The following is a 21,298-nucleotide window of genomic DNA, read 5'->3' as shown; positions in this document are numbered from 1 at the left end:
GCGGGCTTCCGCCTTTCTTGGCCTGGACTCACGCTTCCCCCACTCCATCTGCACCCCAGTGCTCCAGACTCAGGGGAGAACAGGGCCCATCCACCTACCATACCTTGGATGCAAACTTGCCCTCCTTGTAGAAGGGGGTCAGACACTTGACCACCACACTCGCAGCCTCCTTCAGGGAAATGCTGGGTGCCGAGAGCTGGCAGGAGCCTTGGGGGCTCGGGGGGCTCTGGTCGCTGGCTGAGACGCTGCCCTTTGCCTCAGCTAGGATGGAGGCCTTGGCTGAGGGACGTGGCCTCTTCTGAGCCTGGCTCCCCGGGTTCTCCTGGGCAGGGCCACAGCGGAGGGTCACCTGGGGTCCCCTGTTCTGAGCCCCTCCCTTCCTTCTGGAAGACGGGGCCTCTGCGTCCACTGGCTCCCTCTGGCCAGGCCCATCTGCCCTGGGGTGTGGACAGTGGAGACAACTGTCTCGGGGCCCCCCAAGCAGGCTCCAGCATGGCAGCCTCATGCCTCTCGGTACCTGCTGGGGTCTCGGCCGCTTGCCTCTCTGTGCCTCCTCTGTGGGGCTGGGCTGGCCTTCGGGGGGCCTCTGGTCTCTGAGCGGGCAGGCACTGGCCGGAGGGGGAGCAGGCATCAGGGTCCAGTCGCCTCCACCCCCTCAGCCCGGGCAGCCCCGCGAAGCCCGTGGCAGGAACCAGCCCCACTGCAGAGGCCCAGGGAGCCAAGGGGATGTCAAGACTGCCCACACACTCACCTCGGCCCCTCCTCAGCGCACTCCTTGGTCTCGGGGCGGGCAGCCAAACGCCCCACGGCTCCATCCTCCTGCCCTGAGCCCTTCTCCAGGAGCATCAGGGGTCTCCACACCCCATCACGGGAGGGGCTGGTACTATCTGCCCCTAGGGCCGCAGTGAGTGGGGGCGGGCTCTTGGTCCTTCGGCAGAAGAAGCGGGTGATGTTCTGAGAGTCCTTGAGTGCCGCGGCGGCCAGGAGCTGCTGCTTCTTATTGACCCGGACCTTGGTGGTGGGGCTGCCCTGGGCAGGGCCTCTCTCCTCCTCGGGGGAGGGCCCTCGACAAACAGCACCGCTCCCGGGGGCCTCTCCTCGGAGCCCGGGGAGGGGCTCAGCGCACTCCGTACCCTGGCGGTCACAGGGCCGGCTGGGGGCCCCCTCCTCACCACCCTGCTCAGGCCGGGGCTCTTGCTCCGGGACCCACGTCTTCTCCATCAGCTCTGTGGCCGTCTGGAACAGGCAGGAGCCTTTGGGGAAACCAGCTCCCACCCGCTTGGGCTTGAGCTGCAAGGAGGAAAGAGGCTGCTGACCACAGGCCCCTCCAGCACTCGCTGGCAGGTCCAGGTGTGGCCGCGGGGGCCGGGGAAGGCAAGGCTGGGCAGGCCGAGGCTTGGGTGTTGGGCTGGTGAGAGGTGCTGGGGGGCTCCAGGGCAGGGGAGAGCAAGGGTCAGGGCTGTGATGCCAGCAGGAGCAAGGACGGTGCTAATATGAAGGGCGAGGGGCCGGGGCGCCGGTGGCGTGGTGGACTCACCGAGTACACCTGGGAGGCAGGCAGGATGTCGTGCTCGGTGGGCTCCGGGGGCTCGGCCTGGGCGCTGCAGCTGCTGGTGCTGCCTCCCACACGGTACAGCTGCCCCTCCTTCGAGGCTCTGTGGATCTCAGCCACCTGGGGCGGGGGGGGGAACGCCCTGGCTGGCACCCGCTAGCTCCAGGCTTCCCATGAGCGGTTTCTGTGGCTCACGCTTGCAGGCAACTGGACACTGGACAAGTTCTAGCCCCACAGGGCTGGCTAGAAATCCCTGCAGCCAGGGAAGGTGGGGAGCCGGGCTTCCCCCTACATGAGTGGCCCCCTGGGTGGGGAGCCGCACCCCCGCCCCTGCCCGGCGCCCACCTTCTTCAGCACGCTGGCCTTGTACAGGTTGGCCACCTTGGCACTGCGGAATGTCTCGTGTTCCAGCTCCACTGCCTTGGCCTGGAGGTCAAGTCTGAGGGCAGCAATGAGATTAAGGTGTCAGGCCTGAGGTCAGCCCTGTGATTCCTGCAGGGGACCCTGGAGATGGCTTCAGGGCCTGGTGGGAATGGCCTTGGGCACAGGGATTCCAGCCTGGACTGTCTGGGCCCCTGTGGCTTACTGTCCTTCGGCAGTTCCTGGCAGCCTGTCATGGCCAAGCCTGCCCCCGGTGGGGCTGTGTGAAGACCCACACCCCCTTGGATGAGTCACAATTTGGGGAGAGGTGCCCAAATAAACTGGGCTTCCTAGGTGGCTCAGTGGTAAAGAACCTGCCTGCCAATGCAGGAGACACAGGAATGCAGGGTTGGATCCCTGGGTCAGGAAGATCCCCTGGAGGACGAAACAGCAACCCACTCCAGTATTCTTGCCTGGAGAATCCCATGGATAGAGGAGCCTGGTGGGCTACATACAGTCCATGGGGCCGCAGAAAGTCGGACACGACTGAGGGACAGAGCACGCACGCCCAAGCAAGCCGGGGGGCTGACGACACTCACCCGTCAGCGGAACCTGCGGCCTGGCGGTTACTGCTCAGCGCCTCCTCCAGGAGCCCCAGGCAGTGCTCACGGGCCTGCATCAGGGCAGGAAGGTGGTCACACAGGTCCCAGGTCGGGGAAGGAGCCTGAGGGCAGGTGTGAGGAGCTGCCCACCTCCTACCTTCACAGTGAGCCTGGGGATCTTCCTACTGGCAGCCTCTCTCAGGGGACAGTCCTCATCTGCGGGGAGGAGAGGCGAGTCCTTCCACCCTACTGCCTGCTCTCTTGCGTCCCTGACCCCCCAACGAGCTCTCCTCCACCCACACCCTGGGACCAGCCCAGGGGACGTTTCTGTACTGACCTGGGGGTACGAATTCTTCTGTCTTGGGGTCTTTGCCCTGGAAGATGACACAAAGTCCTGTGAGTCATCCTATCCCATAGCAACACAGCTCCGAGTCTAGCATAAGCAAGGGGCTGAGAGGGTGTGAACAGGGGCCACCCAGAGCCACCTGAACCCTGCCCCCTTCACCTTGCGCAGGCGCATCTGCTTCTGGTAGAAGAGATTCCATTCCCGCTTCTGGGCCTCGTCTCTGCCCTCGTCCCCGCTGCCTCCAGATCCTCCATCATACCTAGGCGACAGGCTGGGTGTGAGCCGTCCTGGGTCTGGGCTTTGCCCTCCCATCACACGTCTAGTAGGGCAGTGATGTCTCTGATGCCCTGGACGCTTGGGGGCAACGCTGATGTCCTGGCCCCAGTGTGGCCCTCGGGGCGGGGGCATGCATCACTTCTGATCTGGCCTTGGCCCCAAGGAGAGAATGCCAGACTCTTTCTAGTGGGTTAGGGGGCCCTGGCCTCATGGCCCCTTACCTGCTAAAGCCCCCGTAACCCCTGCGGCCTCCTTCGTACAGCTCGGGGTCATAGCCATTCCCTTGGGAGGGCCCAATGCAGGTCTTGTTCCAGCTGCTTCTCTGCTCCAAAGCGTCCAGCTGCTTCCGCACACCTGCGGGGTTCTGGCAGCAGTCACAGCCTTTGGTGCAGGCGGGGGGCAAGTCCCCGAAGTACTTGGCAATAGCAGCATGGCGGCACCTGGAGCAGGGGTGGTAAGGGACCTGCTCGGGCCAGCGTTTGTTCACCCAGTCCCCAAACTCTGCCTGAGCATGGCTGTCTGGCACTGTGGCCAGCATCTCGGGCAAGTCTCACAAGGCATCACTGGGCTGGGTGGGGTGCCCATTTTATAGATGAGGACAACGAGCTGAAGGAGATTCCTCAAAGCCATGTAACACATGTGCCCAGGGGAGCCAGGGCACGAACCCGCTCTGCTTCTCCACGGGGCACTCCTCTGGGCTCCAGGCCCCGGCACCCTCTCCATACTCCGGTAGTGGGGCGCCCTGGGAGGAGCATCGCCTCTGGGTGCAGACTCTGACTCTGCAGCTGAGGCTGTGTCCTTGGGGAAAGCGTCTGACCTCCTGAAATGAAGCCTAGGCACCTCGAGCATAACACGCCTACAACATGGTACAAGGAGAGCCCTGGCCCCTCGGGCAGCGTTAAGAGCCGAGACAGCGCTGCGGAGTGCGCCACAGCACTCAGCACTTAGGGCTCTTATTACGGCTCCTCACTCTCTGCTGAGTGGGAGAGGGAACAGCAGGAAGCAGCCCTACCCCACCTCGGCGCTCTGCTCTGCTTCTGTCTCCTGGCGACTCCTCCCTGTTGTCCCTAACAAGCCTCTGCCTGACCCAGTGTACACGGCCAGGAACCGAGAGACTGCTTGAGAACAGGAACCAGGCAGCTCTGGGCTGGCACCCCATGCCGGGCACTGGTGAGCACAGCCTTGGCCTCCTCACATCTTCCTCTGCCCTGACCCACCACAGCCCCCTTGGGGTGCCAGCCTCCAGCAGTCTCTCCTGTGGGGGCCCAGTGGATCACTGGGGCAGATGTAGAGACCGGGGGTGGGGGGGAGGGCACAGCTCCATCCGGGCCATTACAAACAATGGTCCCTGCAGCAGGCATGCAGCACAGGGTGGGCGAAGCCTCTGGAGAGGCCAGGGCAGAGGCAAGGCCATCCAGGTACCACATCCCAAAGACAAGAAGAGCTGGCACCACTGCTCTAGCTGGGACACGACTTAAACACAAGCACTGCCTGGGGCTGCAAGGAACAGGCTGAGGAGCGGAGACCCCAGGCCAGCCCGGAGGAAAGGTGGGCTGGCTGCGCGGCCACCAGAGGGCGCCATCCCCGCCGCACCCAAACCCACGCTGCTCACCCCGCCGCCCAAGTCCGTGCCGCCTGCCTGGCCTCTGGGACACTCTGGCATCCGAGTGGTGAGGCCACAAGCCTGGCTTCCTTCCCCGCACCCTCCCCCAAGCCCTGACTCACTGGCGTTTTGTGCTCACACTCAAAGGGCTCCATTGACAGCTCGCAGATGCGGGCTAGGGTCGGCCCCTGTCCTGCTCCGGGCACCGCCTGGTCTGCTGGGGTGGCATGACCAGCCAAATGTCAAACGGCCCTGCTGGCCACTGGGCTTCTGTGGAGCCCGTCCCTGCTGGCCGGGCCAGGAGTGTGGAGACAGCCCCAGCGGACACTGTCGAGAAAAGAGCAGCAGTGTCCTCTCTCCTCCGGGGCCACCTCCCGAAGGACGGGCTAAGCCTGGGCTACTCCCCGGTCACTCGGGACTCCCGAGTCCTTCCCCGAGATGTCGCGCCAGAGGGCTGACAGCCTGGGTGGTCCGGCAGCTCCCCCTCTCTCTTTCCCAGGAGAAGAGAGGACGGGTGCCTGCTGGGGAGTCGCCTGAAGGACAGACTGGGGGCTGAGGGACATGGGTCCCCCAAGGGGGGCCTGGGGTGCCAACGGCTGGAGAGCTGCAAGCCCCCTCCCTCCCGACTTCGCCGCTCAGGTGGAGCCTCCCAGAGGTCATCCTCGCCAGGGAACGTGCGAGTCGCCCTCCTCTTTTATCAGCTCACAGCCCAGGCCCAGCCCACACCAGCCAGGAGGGAGGAGAGGAAGAGGAGGAGGAACAGGAGGGCAGACCTCGGGGCAGGGAGCAGGCACAGGAAGCCTGCAGGACGCCCTCCCAGCAGGGATTCCCTCTGGGCACAGCAGGGGCACTGGCTCCCCACTTGAGCGGCCGCCCTGAGTAATGTGACACTTGAATCTCCAGGACGACCAACAACAAAAAAGCGGAGGCCGAGACAGCAGCTGGCTGTCAACAGCCAGGAGCTCCGCTACGCTGAGCAGAGGCACCCGGGGCGCAGCCGCGGGTCAGGAAAGACGCATCCGCAAAGGAAGGAAGAGGTGTGAGCCCGGCCGGGGCTGGCCGGGGGAGGCAGGGAGGAGAGACACTCGAGGCCGGCCGCTGGGCTGCCCTGCACCTGTGGCCGCCCCCCGCCGCACCTGACTCGCAGGTGAGTGGCCGGTCACAGAGGGGGGAGGAGGGAAGGGAGCCGCCAGGGTCCCCTGCCTTGAGGGTGGATCCACCACGAACATGGAGAAGAGGGTCCTGGGGGACACACTAGGGCACAGTCTCCAGACAGCGTCCCCTCCAAGCCTGGGCTCTCCCCTCTCCCACTAGGACCCAGCACGGCCCCGGGGCTGAGGCTATAGCCCTTGTCGCAGGGTGGTTTTCTCTGTTTGCTGAGCAGGCAGAGGGCCCTGGGGAGCCTGCTTACTCGACAAAAGTTAGTTTAAGCTCTTTCTATTCAGGGGGCTTAAACAAGGGATTTGGCTGGCCTGGCCGGGGAGGGAGCTCTCGCCTGCCCACTGAGCCTCCCTTTCCCCCCGGGATCAAGTACCTGCTTTCTCCCAGTTGAGGCCCAGCCAGTTCAAACCACCCAGGATGTGGATGTCCTGAACAAGAGCAGCAGCTCCCACCTCTTGTAGGGGGACGCTTGGTGTTCTTGGCTAGGGGGGGCTAGGCCCAGGTCCTCCTCCCAGTGCCCACTGAGATCTTCAGGAGCCCCCAAATCTCCCTGAGCACCAGGCCAGTGCTTGAGGGCCCTAACCCCAGGGTGGGGTAGAAGTGAAGCTGGGGGGGGACTGCCCTACCTCAGTACTGGGCCCACAGTGCGGACCCCCCCACACACACTGCTCCAGCCTCCCCTGTCCTCACACAAGCAGCATTAAAGGCTCCCTCCCCAGCCACCCCCACCCCTACCCCCCAGATGTTTTCCCCAAGGCAAACAAGCCCACATCTACCTAGGAAGGAAAACAACCACCCAGGTTACGGTGGAAACCAAACATCAGCCTGTGTGTTCCTGGCTCCACTGAGGCTGTAGAAACTGGCCTGGGCTGCAGGCTGGGGAGGCTTAAAAGCCCTGCAGCGACGGGCGGTGATGACAGAGAGAGGGGACAGACGCCAGTGAGGGAGGGACGCAGCGGTGAGCCACCGCAAGACGGCCCAGGCAGGCAGGCGGGGATTAGAGTCTGCAGGCCCAGAGGACGCAAGTGGACGGGGCCCCTCAGACACAAGTCCCTGAGCAGGGACACAAGGGTGATGCCCAGCTCCTGGGACTGGGAAGAGTCAGCAGCAGCAAGCAGAGCTATGGGGCTGGAGACTCTGGGCTGCTGAGGGCTCAAGTGTCTCCCTTAAACCGCAAGGTGGGGCTAAGGCTGGAAGCGCAGCGCACAGTGGGCACCTCTGCCTCGCTGGTTAGGCTTCGGGAATCTGCTAAGACACCCACGGCCTTCAGTTATGCCTCATTCTGGTTGTTTCTCCAACAAGTAAGGGTGGATGAACCCACCTTGATAAAATAACGAGGCAGGGCAAGAAGCCCTTGGACCCTTGAGGCACCAACAGGCCCTTATCAGTCACCAAACAGCTGTGCCTGGACTTGGAGCGTCAGTTTGGCAAGAAGGAAACAGGGCCGCTTCAGTACCAGGTGGCAGCTGTCTGGCCTGCAGGATGCCTGCTGCTCAGCTGCAAAGCCCTCTGTGCCAGGAGATGCCACCCAAAGGCACGTGTCCTAGTCCCTCCAGCTCTGCCAGCCTTCCCTCAGCCTGGCGCATCTCCCCGCTCTGCAGGCTGCCCCTCTGGCTGGGGCAGGGCCATGAAGGGCCATACGGGCCGAGAGCCAGGGAAAGCCACCACTTGTTCTGGCTGCTCCTAACTGAGGTGCCACTGGGCGTGGGGCTGGGAGATACTCTAGCTTCCTTGGTTCACAGGCAGGAAGTACAGTCTGGGAAAGAGTGTGGCGGAACTGAGCTGGGAAGACTGGCAAAACATATAGAGAGGCCCACAGGGCTTCCCTTCCCATCTCCCTCCAAACATGGGAGGAAGGTTAAAGGGACAAGAGGCAGCCCTCCCTGGAGTGCCCCCTCTTCTCGGGCCACACCTGGGAACGCTGAGGGCTCCCTGCTGAGCAACGGCTGGGCCACGGCCACACGGTCACCTGACGACGGCTGGTTATATCAGGCACCCGGCGTCAGGCACCCTTGGCCTTGCTTTAAATAGTGTGCTGGGAAGCCCGCCCGGGACCTGCTGGAATGTGCCTCCACCCTCTAGGAGTACAAGCCCCCTCCAACTCCCCCATGGGGCCCACTAAGGCTCCTTTCACTCAAGGCCAAGCTGGAAAGGATGAAATAGCAACTGGAGACCAAAGAGGGCTCCGGTCTTCGGGGCAGATCCACGCCTGTCCCCGGTGCAGACGGGATCCCACGGGCACCCCCGGGGCTGACCCAGGCGCAGCTGGCTGATTCCGGTCCCCACAGGCCCCGGCCGTGCGAGTCTGTGGCCCGCAGCTGGCGTGGACGGATGCTCTTCCCAGAGTGGGGCCTGGGCCCCCCGGGCATGAGTCTGCAGCTTTCTCACTTCCTAAGCCCTGAAGGGCCAACAGGCCCCGCCTTTCCTGCACAGCAGTTCAGCCTCCGCTCCACCTTCCTCCTCCCTGCTTTGGGGATCACACCTGCACCCCCTCTGCACCCCGACTGACCAGGGTCTCCAAGCAACCTCTCGCTCAGAAGCGGAGCCACCCCCTCTGCAATCCCTCCTGAGCCTTTAGGCATGGGGGCACAAGTGGAAAAGCCCCCCTGCCAGCCTGCGCTCCCTGCTTCCTCTGAAGGAGTGTCTCTGATGGCTCCATTAGGCAATGCAGGCCCTGGGCCAATCAAGCTGAGAAAGACAGGCCAAGTGCAGCTAAAGAAGGGAGGCAAGAGCAGCCCAGCCCTGGAGCCTGGTACACACTCCCTGAGGGCTGCGGTCGGCCCACTGGAATGGGCCAGGCGGGCAGGCTCTCATCCTCCAGGAAACCTGGGGTGTGGGACGCCCAGGGGCCCAGGACCACGCTCCTGTGCACACCTGCTCCACGGGTCAGCGGGAGGAGGTCTGCTCGGTGTGACCTGAGGAAAGGGGTCCTTATGAACTTGACACAGAAAGACTCGCAAGATCTGCCCTTTGGTGACAAGTCACAGGAGGTTCTCAAAGAGCAGGCGCGGCCCGGTGAGTGAAGACGCTGTGCTCCAGACTCCCATGTGTGGGTGGGGCTGGTCTCCGCAGCCCTGGTCCTGTGCTGAGCCTGTCACACGGGCCAGGCCCTTGGTGCACGGCTCCTGATCTTGTCTGCAAAGATCAGGCTTCCCAGGACAGGCGTCCAGGGAGGCACAGTGTGACCGTGGAGAGGTCCCTTCCTCTCTCCAGTCTCAGGGTCCCCAGGTGCAAAAGAAAGGAGGCAGAAGGGGATGACGCATGGCATTCTAGAATCTTATGCCTCCCAGGACATTGGAATACTGGGCTCCTGATCTCCTCTGCAGAAAGGTGCAGACCCTGGGCTGCGGCATGGGAGAAGCTGGGGGGCTCTGACTCCAGGAGCTTTGGCCTCTGACAGAACACCATCCAGTCCTCCACGGAGCCATCGCCACCTGCCTGCGGTAGCATCATCACTTACAACACAGCTCCCCGCCTCCAGCCGGCCCCCCCCCACCTTCCTTCACCTCACACACCACAGACATCCTGGCATGAAGGACGCAGACGACACTCCCCAAAGGTGCTGGAGGAAGGCGTGTGCAGGGAGGGGGCCGTGACTGCCCCCAAAGGCCGTCTGGCCTCTCCCCACCCAGAGCAGAACCACGTGCCCCGGGCACTCCCGGAGCCCGCCGCTGGGCCCAACCCTCCCTCCTGACAGCCTCAAGGTGGGCACCCCGTCTTCATGTAAAATGAGGGGAGGAATAGACCCAGAGAGACAAAGTGACTCCGAGTCACAAAAGCAGGGAGGAGGCCGGCAGCATCAAACCCAGGATGATTCAAATGCTGTGCTACAGGGCCAGCTGGCCAGACGGGAGCAGGAACCCTGTGGAGGAGGCACCTGTGCCAGCCACCATCCAGGCCCTGAAGGACCGCGAGGCGGACGGGGGTGGGGGGGCAGAAGTGGCCTAAGTGACCACACGTGGGGCTTATGAGGCCTCCAGGAGGTCCCACCCTCTAACGACCAGAGCTGCCCAAGAAGGAAGGGCTGGGCAGGAGGGGGGCTCCCCTCCTTGAGCAAAGGCCGCCATGCCAGAGAGGGCAGGGAGCCAAGGGCAGCGCAGAGGGCCCGGCGGATGACCTTCCAGGCGGCTCTAAGGACGCTCCGCTGCAGTGGCAGGGCCGGGGGTGACCACAGCCCGCACCGGGCGAACCTGCCAGGCAGAGATCAGGGACGGGGCGGTGGCAACAAGAGCTTAAGGCCTGGCGCAAGCCCCAGGCCGCTGGCAGCCCCGCCTCGGTGAACAGGTTGAGGCTGGGTTGGCCCAGGCTGTCTCTGAGCCCTCTCTCAAGAGGCACTGGCTCCCTCGTGCCCACCGGTAAGGCGCTAGGGGAAGAAAGTCTCGGGTATAACATGCCTTGACTCACTGACTTGGCCTGGGCCTTCACCTTCGGCCCCTCAGGCAGGACGGGCTGGAGGAAGCCCTGGGTCAGGGGGCCTGGAGGCTGACCAGCCACTCAGGGGGGCGGAGGGTGTGGGGGAGAAAGAGGACCCTCTTGAGAGCCAGAAGAGCAAGTCCCAGCCAGTAAGAGTGGGGCGCTTACACCCTCCCTGGGACGCCCGGTCCCATCCTGAAAGAAGACTCGTTGGGGAAAACTGGAGTACGGCGTCACCCCACCTTCTCACAGGAAGACACCGAATGAGGAAAGAAATGGGGCTGATGAGCGGGGTGGGGACCCTAGGGGGCCTCAGACCACCCCCCCAGTCAGTGCTCACCTCTGGCCAACCCTGGCCAGCAGCCCCCAACAGCCTGCTCCCGGGAGAAGCCAGCCCGCTATCCCCAAAAGTGACGAAAGGGAAGGGTGCCAGGCTGGGATCCCAGAGCCCCGTGTCCCTACCGGGAAACCAACCGGGGAGCTGTGTCCATACCAGACACCCTGAAAACACCTAGGAGTTGTGTCTCAAAACAAAGGAGTGGAACAGGGCAGTCACCTTCACGGCCAGCAAGTGTGGCTGACCCTGGCTGCTGGCAGAGCCCTCCCGGGGCTGGCTGTGCCCGGCGGGGCCTCAGGCTCCCCCGTGTCCCTGGCCGGAGCAGTGCCAGCGCTGAGTGAGGGGCCCCACGGCTCGCTTCCTCCCTGGTGAGCCACCGGACTCTGATGGGCGAGACCTGACAAACTCGTTCTGCGGGCCGGGGTGGGTGAGAGGGCGGACTCTCGGGAGCCAGCTCTGCGGGGACGCCAGGCCCTCTCTCTGCTCTGCAGCCCAGGAGGCACCCAGCAGGGGCCCGGCGCAGCATGGCAGCCAGCAAGTTCGTGCAAGAGATACACTCCATCGGGGACAGGCTGCTGCTCAAGCTGCAGAGGCTGCCGCAGGCCGAGCCCGTGGAGGTCCTGGCCTTCTCGGTCCTGGTGGTTTTCACAGGTAAGCTGGGGCTCCCGGAGTCTCCTCGGCACCCAGGGCTCTTCCTTGCGTCTGGGAGAGGAAACCACGGAGCCAGTCGGAGGGCTGGGTGGTAACCCAGACAGAGGAGGAGCAGCAGATGTCTCCAGAGGGTGGGGTGGGGGGCAGGGGATCTCCCCCTATTCTCCGACATGCAGAGCCTGGGGATGGGGTGTGCTGAAAACCAGGGCCCAGGGGTGAAGGGAGCAAAAGCTCTGGGGGCCAGCGTGGGGACAGTCACTCCTCTCCCCAGATTCTCGCTGCTTCTGACCTGTAAGCAGACCTTTGGGGAAGGTCCTCCAGGCCCCCAAGGGGGCTTCTTCAGAAGTGAGGTGCGCGCTTTCTCCCCCACCCGGTCTGAGTTTCCCGTGCTCTCTGCTGTCTCCCCACCCTTTCCAGCCACTGTAGTGCTGCTGCTACTGATTGCCTGCGGCTTCTGCTGCTGTCAGTACTGCTGGCCCAGGCGGAGAGGCAGGAGGACCCAGGTGGGACCCATGACCCTACCCTGAGGGCCAGGGAGATGGCCGAGAAGCCGGAGAGGAGACTGCCGACGCCACGACCCAGGTGTCAGCCTGGCCCCGCAGCCCTCACCCCTCAAGACAAAGACCCACGGCTCAGCCCTGACTGAGCCCAGGGACCCGGATGCTGACTGAGAGACGTGGAGCCTCAGCAAGGAAACGGGCTGTTTCAGCCACAGAACTCTCACCTACAAGATGCCCAGGAGGGATCGATGGTTTCGAAGATAGAAAACCACCAGGGATTCTTTGCCGACCTGAGTTTTTTAACAAAGCACAGAGCGTGGTCCCTGTACTTGGAGAACAGCCCGCATCTGTGGGGAGCTGGCCCTCGGGGGTCCCATGCCAGAGAGAAGCAGGCCAATCAGAGGGGCTCTGTGCAGGAGCTACTGGGTCCCAAGCGCCCCCCAGAGTGGGGAACATGTCAGTGTTCTATTCCAGGGTTTGCCTGCTTCTTTCCAGTGTTTGCCTGCTTCTTTCCAGTAAAGGCTTTCTGGTTATGTGTTTCTGTGGTGCCCCTCTCCCCAGGCTGGGCCCTGTGTATTGGGAGGGCGGCATGCCAGGAGCCCCGGGGTGTGGCCAGTGACTTTTCCTTGCAGCCTCTGCTCTCCTTGTGCCCACGGAAGCTGGAGAAACATGCAGGCAAGAATGGCACATTGAGGGGAAGGGGGCAAGGGGGCAAGACTCCGGAACCTGGTCGGCCGCGACGGAGGCTGCATCTGCCCCAGGCAGGTGCCGGGCTCAAGAATGCCACGCCACAGTCACCACGGCCATTAATTGTAGGTGGCATGCCCTGTCCTAGCAGGTCCCCCCAAACTTCTGGAATAAGAGAGGTGAGGTCCCTACTGTCGTCCATAACCTGCCTCCCGACCGCAACATCCTCTCCCCAGTGGGCCAGACGGTCTGGGTTCCAATCCTCACCACCACCCCACACCCCCGACCAGCTACATGAACAGATGTGACTCGGCCTTCCAAGGCCATGTTTCCTTCCCTTGTGAAATGGGGACAATCCTGGTACCCTCCTCCTCGGGTAAGCCTGTGAGGATAAACCAAGATGGCCTTGGCACGATGACCTGGCCCAACACTGGGCATATCCTAAGAGCTCCACTGATACGAAGCATCCTTATTTGCCCCTCCATTTGGGGGGCTGAGCCAGAGCAACGTGGACCCGTTTTAAGGACTGCTCCTGCTGACACACAGCACTGCCCGCCTCCTGCCCTCCAGTTTACTTTCTCTCCACAGAACTTTCCAGGTAGAGCTACAAACCCAGGAATGAGTGTAGGGGAGGCAGAGGCTCTCACAGTACCTGCTGCCCTCCCCCAATACCGGTCCATCAGAGCCATGAAGAGCGCCGTGTTCTTTACACACCTCCGTCTTCTCGGCCTGTGCAGCCTGCCCTGGTTGCCTGGAGGCAGAGCCCCAGCCACTCGGGAAACAGGGAGGGGAGAGGGGATGCCAGCCCCCGCCACTCCACCATCTCCAGATGGCAGGCCAGCAGGAGAAGCCCTCTCCCTGGTTGTCCCCGGTGTCCAGGGACTTGTCTAACGGGTTTGGTTTGGGTGGAAGTCCCAGAGAGGAAATGGTTCCACAGAAAATAAAAGAAATGCAAGAATCTGTCTGTACACTCTACCCTCCTACCACCATCAGGAAAGAATGGGGTCAGAATAATAGTGATGATAGTAATAACAATAACAGTGAGGACAGAGGCAGCTAAAATGCACCCAGGGCTCATCCCACCCACAGGCGTGCCTGAAGCCTTTTGACACAGATAAATCCATTTAATTGTCACAACAACCTAATGCCAAAGGGACCATTCTGATCCCCTTTTCAAAGGTGAGGAAGTAGGTAACTTGCCTAAACTGGACCAGCTGAACAGTGGCAGGACCCGCCTGTCTGGCTCGGGGCCTTGGCTCACCACACCCAGGCCTCCAGCTGCAGTGCTGATAAGGCTCCACTCCATCACCCACCACCTAACAATCTCAGGCCCCAAAGAGCCGCACCCCACACCCTTCCCTGTGAGCGGGTGTGGCCTAGGAGTTAACAGCTGGGGTGGGGCCCATCTTCGGCTCCCTCCCAGAAGAAAACACAGGGAAGGCGGGAACATGTGAAGCCCTGCCTTTTCTGGGCCTAGCACCTGAAGCTGGAGGCTCCCCAGGAAGGCGTCGGTTCAGAAGACACAGCCCAGTGTGATCTTCCTTCAGCAGGTTCATTAGCATCGAGAACATCCTTCGTCAGGGTAACTGACACTGAGCCTCTTTTCTAGAAAAGATTCAGGCTCCTGGGTGCAGCTGCCAAGAACTGGGGACCATGGGCAGCCCTGGCCACCTGCAGGTGGACAGGAAGTTCACTCGTGTTTTCCTCCTCCAGGCCAGGCAGCACCTAACTGCCGAGTCCAAATAAGATGCCGTCCCTGCCCTCGCGGGCTTCCAGGAGCACAGCCCCGCCACCAGTGGCTCCCCCGCAGCTGTCCGGTCAGGTCTCAAGCAGGCTCCAAGCCCCCGCGGCTCAACCAACCAGACCTCCTTGCGCACAACAGCAGCCTGACACACTCTGATCGGCCCTCTGGGGAAGATAGGCATGGAGAGGAGACAGCAATCCCCCTCTATTGTAGGAAGGAATATACAAGGTGGTACAACAAGCCAGCTGGGGGCCAGGAAAGAGGCGCTGTCAGGCCGTCCAAGCCCAGAGAACACCCGGCTGACGCTGGCGACCAGACCTCTCCTCTCCCACCGCCGTGCCACCCTGGACCAGGCTGCCAGTCGTGTCTGCCTGCGGTCCCTGCCGCAGCGTCCCCACCATCTCGGCGCTGATCTCCGCGCCTCTTCACGCTGCAGCCCCTGCCTGTGGCCTCTGCTCCAACAATGCCCACGATTGTGGTCTCGGTGTCTCACAAGGGTTTTTCACTCCCCGCTTTGGATCTGCACAGTTCACTGTCCAGACATCACATCTCAGAAACTACAGTCAAGCCACCGGTGCAAGAATCTCATTAGCAGAGGCCACACAACACTGTTTTCTCTGAAACCTGTCTTCCTGAACATTAATGTTTGAAAGCAATCTACAAATAACAACCTTCAGGACAATATATTTGCTTATGAGTAACAACAAATTCCACAGCCTAAAAAACAGAGGACAGGGAGTTCCCTGGTGGCCTAGTGGCTAGGATTCTGGACTTTCACTGCCGTGGTCCAGATCCAGTTCCTGATTAATCCCCTGGGTTAGGTTCCTGAGATTCTGCAAGCCACACGATACAAACAACAACAAAATGATCATTTAAAAAATTACCGAAAACAAAATAATTCTGTACTTAGAAAATGTTTCTTCACTCTCCTTGGGAAGCAGCTGGCTGCTGTCCCCTAATTCTAACTCTTACATCATCTTCACATCTCAACTTAATCATTGCTCCTCCCAGGGGAGTCCCCTGGGCCCCAGGCCATGCCAAGGGCACCAACAGCATTCTCTACCTCTTCCCATCATATCACTCCCTTCCTGGTGATTATTTCAGAAGAATTTTTTGACCTGGGCCAGCAATTAATAGAAAAAGTCAATTAAAGCAATGTTTGCGTATATGAGACATACATACTCTACACTCCTCATCTGAGATGGAAAGAAACACAGACACACACACTTTTCTCTGAGTGTGGGTTTGCTGATCAGGTCTCCTGACTTGTCTATTTGCTAATTTTTCTTTCTTTGAGGCAGAATAAGGGGACTTCCCTGGTGGTCCAGTGGTTAAGAATCCACCCTGCAATGCTGGGGACTCAGGGTCGATCCCTGATCAGGGAACTAAAACCCCACATTGCCTTGGAGCAACTAATCCCACGTGCCACAACTTCTGAGCCTGTGCACCACAACCAGAGAGTCCATGCACTGCAGCAAAAGATCCCATGTGACTCAACTAAGACCCGACACGGTCAAACAAGCAAATAGTGCTTTAAATTAAAAAAGTAAAAGTCGGCTTTCTAAAAAAGGCATCTGCAAAGAAACCTGATTGTGAAATCCTTCTGCATTTTTAGGAACTGTTTACAGCTGTCTTGTCCACATCTATTTTTGACAGAAATGCCATCTGAATGATTCTAAAGTGGTCAAGTAGTATTTACAGAAAGAAATACGTTCCCTCTCTGCTTGTTCTGAGGTCCAACATAGTGCTTCAGAGCTCAGATTGTGCAGCTGAGTGGAACAGCTGGGTCCAAACCTCAGAGCAGTAACTTCTTAGTTGTGTGACCTTGGGTAAGCTACCTAACTGCTCCTTGCCTGTTCCCTGGTTGTAAAACTGGGGTTTCGGCTATTAACCATTGCTTCCTTTTCATGTAATGTTAAGTGCAATTATGTAATTATAATAACAACTACAGCTGCCACAAAACAGGTTGGGGAACAAATAGCTGACTCTTGATAAGAATCCAACTAAGCTGATGGAGTGGAAGCCCGAGGGTGTGCTTAGACCCCAGCAGGCCAAGGGCATTCATTAGTCAGTGTGTTTTACAGAAGGAAATGCGAGGCAGCAGGTGAGCCCGGGTCAATGAGGCCACGAAAGTTAAGAAGGACTTCACGGAACTCGGCCACCACCTCCTCCAGCCCCGGCTGCACGTGAGAATCACCTGGCGAGCTTTACCAAGCACAGGGTTCTAACACACCCAGAGGAGGGGCCTGGGCACAGGCCTTCAGAAATACTCCACATGACTCGAACAGGCCGTAGAAAGGAACCCCTGGGAGGGCAGAGCCTGCTTCTCTTGCTCACAATTGGACACAAGGTGCCCAGCGCAGTTCCTGGCCACTGTGGACACTTGACTCCCATCTTTTAAGGAGGGATGGCGGCCACCAGGTTCCACGCACCAGGGCACAGGCCCCACTCCCGCTTCCTGGCCGCTCCATCACACCATGGGTGGGAACCCACAAGAAACAGTTGAGGCCAGGCGTGAGAGGCAAAGATACCAAGGGAGAAGTCAGGGCTCCGCAGGAAGCCGGGGCCTCGCTGGTGATAAACACCCCTATGCTGGTTCCAGGAGGTGCCAGCAGGAGCTGTGGTTAATCATCTACCCAGTGCCATGGAAAGCAAGCAGCCATGGGTGGCGCCCCAGCCCTGGGGCCTCCTGAGCAGGTCCTTTCAGTGGACACAGGTGAGGGGGACAGGTGGCCTGGGGCAAGGGCCCTGAAGCCATTCTCTTCCCCCCCCCCGACTCCAATTCTGATTTGTCTCAGCCAGGACACTTCAACCCACACGCCCTGAGCAGCCCTCCAAAACAGCATCGCAAGAGGGCAGAACACAGCAGAAGGGGTAAGTGGGAAAGGCTGAAAAGGAATGCGGTTGCTCGGCAACAGGCCCTAGGCCACCTTTGTCTGCTCTGGTGACAGCAGGCAGGTCTGGTCAGGGCCAGCCATCAGAGCGACCCCTTTTCCTCCCAAAAGTTGCTTCTCTGAGTCGGGGCAGAGTTCTAGTCTCCTGGCAGTGTCTTCAGCTCGGCCCCGCAAAGCGTGGCTCTGAAGGGTTCCCCTGACCCACCCTCTCTTAGGACACAAAGCGAGAGCAGCAGAGCCGGGTAATGGCACCTCCCTTCTCCGCCTTCACTCCCTTCAACTGGCTACCGGCTTGCAGCCTGCCCGGCTCAGCCGTGTTTCAAGAGGACGAGTTGGTCCTGCCTCTGAGGAAGCCGGCTGAGCTCCCAGCTTGAGTCTGTCCACTCCTTGGCTCCAGTGCAGACCTCTCAGTTCACAACTGAGGCAGGAAAACCGGGAAGGGTCTACATCAGTGCTTTTCACTTATTTTTTGGCCGTGTCACATGGTGTGCAGACTCTTAACTCCCTGACCAGGGATCAAACCTGTGCCCCCTGCCCTGGGGTCAGGATTAGAGTCTTAACCACTAGGCCACCAGGGAAGGCCCTACAGCAGTGCTTTTCAGGTTCTGGCTGAGCAGGTCTCAGGGATGGGAGAGAAAGTCCCTGATCACAGCAGGGCTGTTCAGGAAAGGCCTGGGGAAGGCAGAGCGCACCGGACCACCCCCACCCCTGCCCTTGGTGCCAGTCCCTGCTTTCGCTTTTGCGGAGGAGGAAAGCCCACTTGTTGCCTGCCGGAGGCACCGAGCCCCATGACCCAGCGTGCCTTCATGCCCACTAACTGCAGAGGTGGCTGCTGCTCTGAGACGGCACCAGAGAATGAAGTCAGGGCAGTAGGGAGTAGCACATGGGGAGGGCTGTGGAGAAGCCCCGGCATTCAGGGCCTCTGTCCCCGCCTTCCAGGTTCAAATGGACAGAATGCTATCGAAATACTCCTGGAAGATGGAGTTCTGGCAGAACCCCTGGGACCTGGGGGGCCTGGCAGTGATCATCCTGTTCTTCACCACGGTCCTGTCTCTCGTCTTGTTTGCTATTATCTTTGGTTTCCTCCCCATGACCAAAACGACCAACCAGAATGAAGAGTCGTGACCTGACTTTCTGCATGCCAAGGGGGCCACTCTCAAAACACTATGTACTCTTTCTTCAAAGCCCTTTAACAGTCTGGAATTAAACATTTTTCATATGATTATCTGATAAATGCCTGTCTTCCCCACTGGTTCAAGTACCAGAAAGCAGGGGCTGGGTCTCTTTCTGTTCCCCATTGTACCCCCTTTTCTGGTGTGCCTTGCCCAGAGTCAGTACCAATCAATGTTTGCTGGTTGAACAAATGAGCAAAGGAATGGATAAACAGAGGGATGCCTGAACTGTTGGCTCTCTGAGTCTGGAGACCCTGGGAGACAGCAGAGCCCAGTATAATCTAGGCCTAAACCAAAGCAGTTCTTCCTATCTCAGGGTGCAGAGGTCTCTAGGCCAGAGGTTACTTTCCACCTAATTACTATTCCTTTTTACACTCAAAGGTAAATTTGGCCACGTCATCAGTAATCAAATGCATTTCATGGTCATGCTCAGAGAAAGTAGCTGCACACAGAAGAGAGGAAGCCGGCTGGATGCCCCACACTGGCCTTCATATGGCCTGCATGTCTTTTCTCTTGGTCCCAGAGGCGCCCAGGTATCCCTCACAGAGCCCCCCAGCCCCCATGCACCCCCTACAATGCAGTCTTTGTAGACATGTCCCCGCCTCTGCCGACGCCATCAGGCTGGCCTGCCCCTTGCTGCCAGGTGCCCTCCCTTCGCAAACAGCTGCTTCAATGTCAACCTCAAACCAGGCTATTCTTAGAAAAGCGGCAAATGTCTGGTGGAGAAGGGGCTTTGCCTTTGTGCTATGTACCATTTGTGCAATAAAGAGACATTCTCTTTCATTCAAAGAGCAATTTCAAATCTAGCCACACCAGCCATGCTGACTCCATCCCAGGGCCTGGAAGTCCTGGCATCAGACACCCTCACGTGCAACAAGAGAGACAGGAGATAAGGCGGCTTACAGGGCAACAGGAAGCCCCCCAATGCCCGGCCCCTGACACATTAAGAGGCCCCACTTCCCTGGGCTGAGAGAGAAGGCAGAGGCCCCTGGGAGGACCTGGCCTCTTGTGTGGTGAGCTGCTGCAGCCTAGAGGTGGCAGAGCTAAGCCTCCGGACAGCCTTGCAGAGCCTCAGACTCATCCCCAACAAGAACCCAGCCAGGGCGCTTTCCAGCACAGGGGACTCTGATACCCAGCAAGGACACAGAGCCCTTTCAGGACAAGCGCTTCACTCAAGAAGCTGAAGGAGGCCTAATTTAGCAGTTCATAGTATGAGTGCCTACAAAGGGCTCTGGTCACAGGGGCTGTGGGCAAGGGTCCTGACCACCTCTGCTGGGCATGGTCTTGCGAGGCCAAATGAGAAATGGCCGCTTAGAGAAGGGAACAGCTTCAACCCAGGGGCCACCAACTCATCAGTGAAGAGGAGGGGGTGAGAGTCAGAACATACGGCCCAAGTAAGAGCCTCTCTGGTCTCCAGAGGAAACCCTCAAACCTCTGCTGGACACGAGTATCGTGCACTTAATCAGCTCCGTGCTTCCAGAATCTAGTCCGGCAAAAACCAAGATGGCGTGTGTGTATGAAAACGTGCACGTCCCTGACAATCAGAAGATGGGGATTAGCATCTGTCCTACTGTGAGCTTCATGACCACGACCTCTCTGGTCCACTTGATGTCTGAAGCCATCAGCTCTGCATCTACCTTACAGGTTGTCCAATGAGATCTAACCAATGAGAGCAGAGGAATCGAGCTTGAGCCAAGCGCTAGACAAATGCCAGGGCTCCCAGCCTGTCTCGAATGCTCCTGGATGTCCCTCACACAGTGTACCCCCAGCTGCTCGTGCCCGGCACCCACCCTGAGCAGCTATCAGGCTCTTTTATAGCCCCTCTGGCAGCAGATGTGGATCAAACAGATACGTGGTTTCCAAAGTGGGCAGGCTGCTGTTACATTAGAAATATGGTGTCTCTCCAAGCACAATACCGCCCCCTCCGCCCCCTAAGAGATAAGCTGAGCCACATGTTTCTGTTTGGGTCTGGGACGAGACTGACTACCCTACAAGTGAAGCCAGTGGTCCAGCTCCGCAGCACGTGACAACCACAACGCCAGTGGCGCAGAACTGGTCGCATCTCTTGGAACTGAGTCATTCACGGGGCCAGCCACTCCGGAAGTGGGTAGAGTGGGATGGGTGGGTGACCGCCCAAATTACGCAACGAATCCTCACAGGGCCAGAGTTTCTGAGGCCCTCCATGGAAAAGTGCGCGGTACCACCTTCCATGCTCCCTGACAGGAAACACCCCACACGACGGCCTTCAGCAGGCAGGGGTCCCTTGCTGGCCAGCCCAGGAGCTGCCCTGCATGAGCTGGTTAACGCATGGTGACGGGGGAGGGAAAGGTCTCAACACTTGGCTCCACACATGAGATACGTCACTCACCCTGACTCTTCGCAGAAGGCCACCAGGGCATCAAAGGCCAAGACCGCAGCTTTATCAGATGCTTTGTTCCCTCTCTTTTCCTGGAGACAAGAAACAACTGTTCAGCAAAAGTCTCACATAATTGGATGACCACACAGCCCAACAAATGATGAGACAGAAAAACAGCAAGGGACACTAATTAAGACATTCACAAAACAGCCTCCTCCACATCTGACCACGCATCACCTGAGCAGCTTTTGGAATATAGAAATTACCCAAAGTTCCAGCTCTAGTCAGGGCAGGTCCCAGTCACTTTTTTAAAGCAATTTCAGGTGACTCAGTTCCAGAAATAGGCTATGTATATATATTCTTTATCTTTTTTTTTTGGCATGTGGGATCTTAATTCCTAGACAAGGGATCAAACCTCACCCCTTGTGGTGGAAGCACAGAGTCTTAACCACTGGACCAGAGTCTTAACCACCGGACCACCAGGGAATTCCCGACCTGTATTTTAAAATTTAAATAGATATTGCCAGATTGCTTCTCTCCGCAAAAGACTGTAACCCTGCATTTTTCTCCTGGCAAAGTGTAGACACTCCTTCCTACGTGTGCCCACTAGCAGCAGGGTTTGAGCTCATTACACATGTGTCAGA

General features: G+C 59.5%; 3 protein-coding genes across 4 annotated transcripts in view; 2 read left to right on the top strand and 1 right to left on the bottom strand.

Annotated features, from left to right (window-relative positions):
• Positions 1-21,298, bottom strand: part of RECQL5 (RecQ like helicase 5) — a 28,840-nt gene that overhangs the window by 764 nt on the left and 6,778 nt on the right. Inside the window, exons 7-17 of one of the 2 annotated variants that reach the window (XM_068977661.1) lie at positions 20,667-20,746; positions 3,358-3,576; positions 3,020-3,119; positions 2,852-2,888; positions 2,672-2,730; positions 2,512-2,585; positions 1,898-1,991; positions 1,538-1,672; positions 752-1,290; positions 518-608; positions 104-322 (exon numbers count right to left, since the gene is read on the bottom strand). In XM_068977661.1, the coding sequence (XP_068833762.1) occupies positions 104-322; positions 518-608; positions 752-1,290; positions 1,538-1,672; positions 1,898-1,991; positions 2,512-2,585; positions 2,672-2,730; positions 2,852-2,888; positions 3,020-3,119; positions 3,358-3,576; positions 20,667-20,746 (1,647 nt within the window). The remainder of the gene's footprint in view (positions 1-103; positions 323-517; positions 609-751; positions 1,291-1,537; positions 1,673-1,897; positions 1,992-2,511; positions 2,586-2,671; positions 2,731-2,851; positions 2,889-3,019; positions 3,120-3,357; positions 3,577-20,666; positions 20,747-21,298) is intronic. The other variant, XM_068977662.1, reaches the window with a different exon arrangement.
• SMIM5 (small integral membrane protein 5) lies at positions 11,175-11,828 on the top strand. The gene is made up of 2 exons (XM_068975856.1): positions 11,175-11,301; positions 11,719-11,828. Exons 1-2 carry the CDS (start codon positions 11,175-11,177, stop codon positions 11,826-11,828), a joined length of 237 nt encoding a protein of 78 aa, XP_068831957.1.
• SMIM6 (small integral membrane protein 6) lies at positions 18,072-18,251 on the top strand. The gene has a single exon (XM_068976069.1). It carries the CDS (start codon positions 18,072-18,074, stop codon positions 18,249-18,251), a length of 180 nt encoding a protein of 59 aa, XP_068832170.1.

The sequence above is a fragment of the Capricornis sumatraensis genome, chromosome 8, assembly GCF_032405125.1.
Source record: "Capricornis sumatraensis isolate serow.1 chromosome 8, serow.2, whole genome shotgun sequence".
Taxonomy (NCBI): domain Eukaryota; kingdom Metazoa; phylum Chordata; class Mammalia; order Artiodactyla; family Bovidae; genus Capricornis; species Capricornis sumatraensis.
Note: the sequence above shows the minus strand (reverse complement) of the source record. Positions and strands in the feature narration are given on the sequence as shown.

What these genes read in the sequence shown, in the direction of transcription:
- SMIM6 (XM_068976069.1), top strand. Translation starts at nt 18,072, where the DNA reads ATGGACAGAATGCTATCGAAATACTCCTGGAAGATGGAGTTCTGGCAG.
- SMIM5 (XM_068975856.1), top strand. Translation starts at nt 11,175, where the DNA reads ATGGCAGCCAGCAAGTTCGTGCAAGAGATACACTCCATCGGGGACAGG. An exon ending in GGTCCTGGTGGTTTTCACAG is followed by an intron (nt 11,302 to 11,718) that starts GTAAGCTGGGGC and finishes CACCCTTTCCAG; the next exon opens with CCACTGTAGTGCTGCTGCTA.